The 2,164-nt window shown below is 44.9% G+C and overlaps 1 protein-coding gene across 1 annotated transcript in view; it reads left to right on the top strand.

Moving 5' to 3' along the window:
• LOC102385815 (protocadherin gamma-B5-like) overlaps positions 1-821 on the top strand; it is an 8,588-nt gene extending 7,767 nt beyond the window's left edge. The window contains 1 exon segment of the mRNA XM_014527083.2: positions 2-821. Coding sequence (XP_014382569.2) covers positions 2-652 — 651 coding nt within the window. The 3' untranslated portion in view covers positions 653-821.
• Positions 822-2,164: the final 1,343 nt, after the last annotated feature.

The following is a 2,164-nucleotide window of genomic DNA, read 5'->3' as shown; positions in this document are numbered from 1 at the left end:
CGGGCTGGTGGCGGCGGCCGAGCCGGCGCTCTTCACGGTGGGGCTGCGCAGCGGCGAGGTGCGGACGGCGCGCGCCCTGGCCGACGGCGACGGCGACGGCGCCCGGCACCGCCTGCTCGCCGTGGTGAAGGACAACGGGCAGCCGCCGCTGTCGGCCACGGCCACGCTGCAGGTGGTGCTGGCCGAGAGCGCGCGCGAGGCGCTTCCCGAGCTGGCCGAGGCCGAGGCCGAGGCGGCCGGGGCCTCGGACTATTGGTCTGGCTTGAACATGATTTTGGTTATCGCTCTCGCTTTGGTGTCATTTCTCTTCCTTGTTACAGCGATTCTGGTTTTAAGTTTGAAACACCAGAGAGCTGGGAGCTCCCCGGCTCTGAGGTCCTGCAGCAAGGAGTTTTATTCCAGTCTCGGCCCTACGTTTTCGTGCAACTACAGCAACGGGACCCTGCCGGTACCATATTCCTACGAGGTGTGCGTCGCCGCGGAGTCGGGCCAGAAGGACTTCGTCTTCCTCAGACCGGGCCAAGCGGCTTTCACCGAGAGTCTCCTCTCCGCTGAGGACTCCGGCATCGGGAGCGAGTCTGGCAGGGGAAACCTTAGCCCTGACAGCCAGGCCCAGGTAAGACGTCTTGCTTTACTACAGCTCACGCTATAGTACAGGATAGTAGTTTAGCTTCCCCGCAGTCCTGCCGCACCTGAAGTGGCTTTTAATATGCCTTTGCTTTACCAGATATGCTGCACTTTTAACAGGTTAATAGGGAAAATCGCATAAATCTCTTAAAGCTCAATCTGATCAATATAATTTGTATTAAAATACTAGAGAAGTGCCCTGTCCACATGTAGGAGTCTCTGCTTCCCATGTGGAAAACATGTTAATAGATGTCTTTATAGTCTGAGTACTTTTTGGTTAATAATCTGCTTCTTTGTATTTTATTGGAGACGTTTTTGGTCTGGGAAAATCCAGTTCCAGATCCTGTTCCATCTACTGGGCACTTAGCTGGGATCCTTTTCCATCTTGCCCAGGTCCTTGAAAAAAAACTGTGAAGATTATTGGCTCTTCTTTTGGCTACTTTTTGTGACCTGTCTTATTTTTGACTAAGTGTATGATGGGTCTAGTAAAATAAGTTTCTTTTTTTTTTTTAATGGACATTAACAGGGTAGAACAGGATCACAGTCTGGTACCTAAATACATTTGGGCACCTTATAGGTCAATCAAGATTAGGCCTCCAATATCTTCCTTCCAGTGTTGGAAGTTCTGAGGTCATAAACTAATTGGACATAAAAGGAATTTTAAAAGGATTATACAATTATTTCTAATATTTTGGTTTCCAAATTGAGGCACATCATATGAGGGCTTAACATCTCCTGATGAGGTATTTCCATAATTTACCCTGTCAAGTTACTCCCTTTCTTTAAATATCCTTTTAACTCTTAGCATTTTTCTAATATCTAACTGGAGAGTGCTCTTGGCAATTTTTCATCTTTGCTCGGCATGCTGCACTTCTATGGTAACTAGTTACATCACTTCCCTTTTTGGTAACATATAGTTTATTTTTGGTGTATCATCTGCTCCACTTGGAGGTTAATCAAGGCCTGTCTCTCTTACAAGTGTGTTGTTTTATCCAATGCAGTTTTTAATACAGTGTCTGTGGAAGATTTTTGAGACCAAAATCTTTTCATCTTGAACCCACATAACAGAAGAAGAAATGTGCTCTTACGTTGTCTCCAACAGTGTGTTTTAGCCATGAAATATGGGGCAAAGGGGTAGTTTGGCATATGGGATTAGAAAAGTAGTATTGTCATTATGCCTCTGTCAGGAGTTCCCTTGGTTCTTGATTCTGCCAACAAATTTGTCAAGTGTGGTGATGGCTTTCCTGAAAATGTTAAAAAAAATAGAGATGTCATATAGAATTCCACTGATTCATTCTGAAAATAGTATTTTAGTCCTGGCTGGTAAGAAATATTTATTAACTCTGTGTTAGCTATTTTGCGTGGAAGATAGTATAAACATATCCTCTTTGTCCTTATGCAGTTAATTAATTAAAAATATTTATGTTTGAAAACCTGTTCACAATGGGATAGATACTGGGTGAAGCAAACTGGCCCAGTAGGTTGTCCAGGAGATTAAGTGATGAGTAGGGATCCTGGTTTTCTCTTATAAAAAAAA

Source organism: Alligator sinensis, unplaced genomic scaffold, assembly GCF_000455745.1.
Source record: "Alligator sinensis unplaced genomic scaffold, ASM45574v1 scaffold1278_1, whole genome shotgun sequence".
Taxonomy (NCBI): domain Eukaryota; kingdom Metazoa; phylum Chordata; order Crocodylia; family Alligatoridae; genus Alligator; species Alligator sinensis.
Note: the sequence above shows the minus strand (reverse complement) of the source record. Positions and strands in the feature narration are given on the sequence as shown.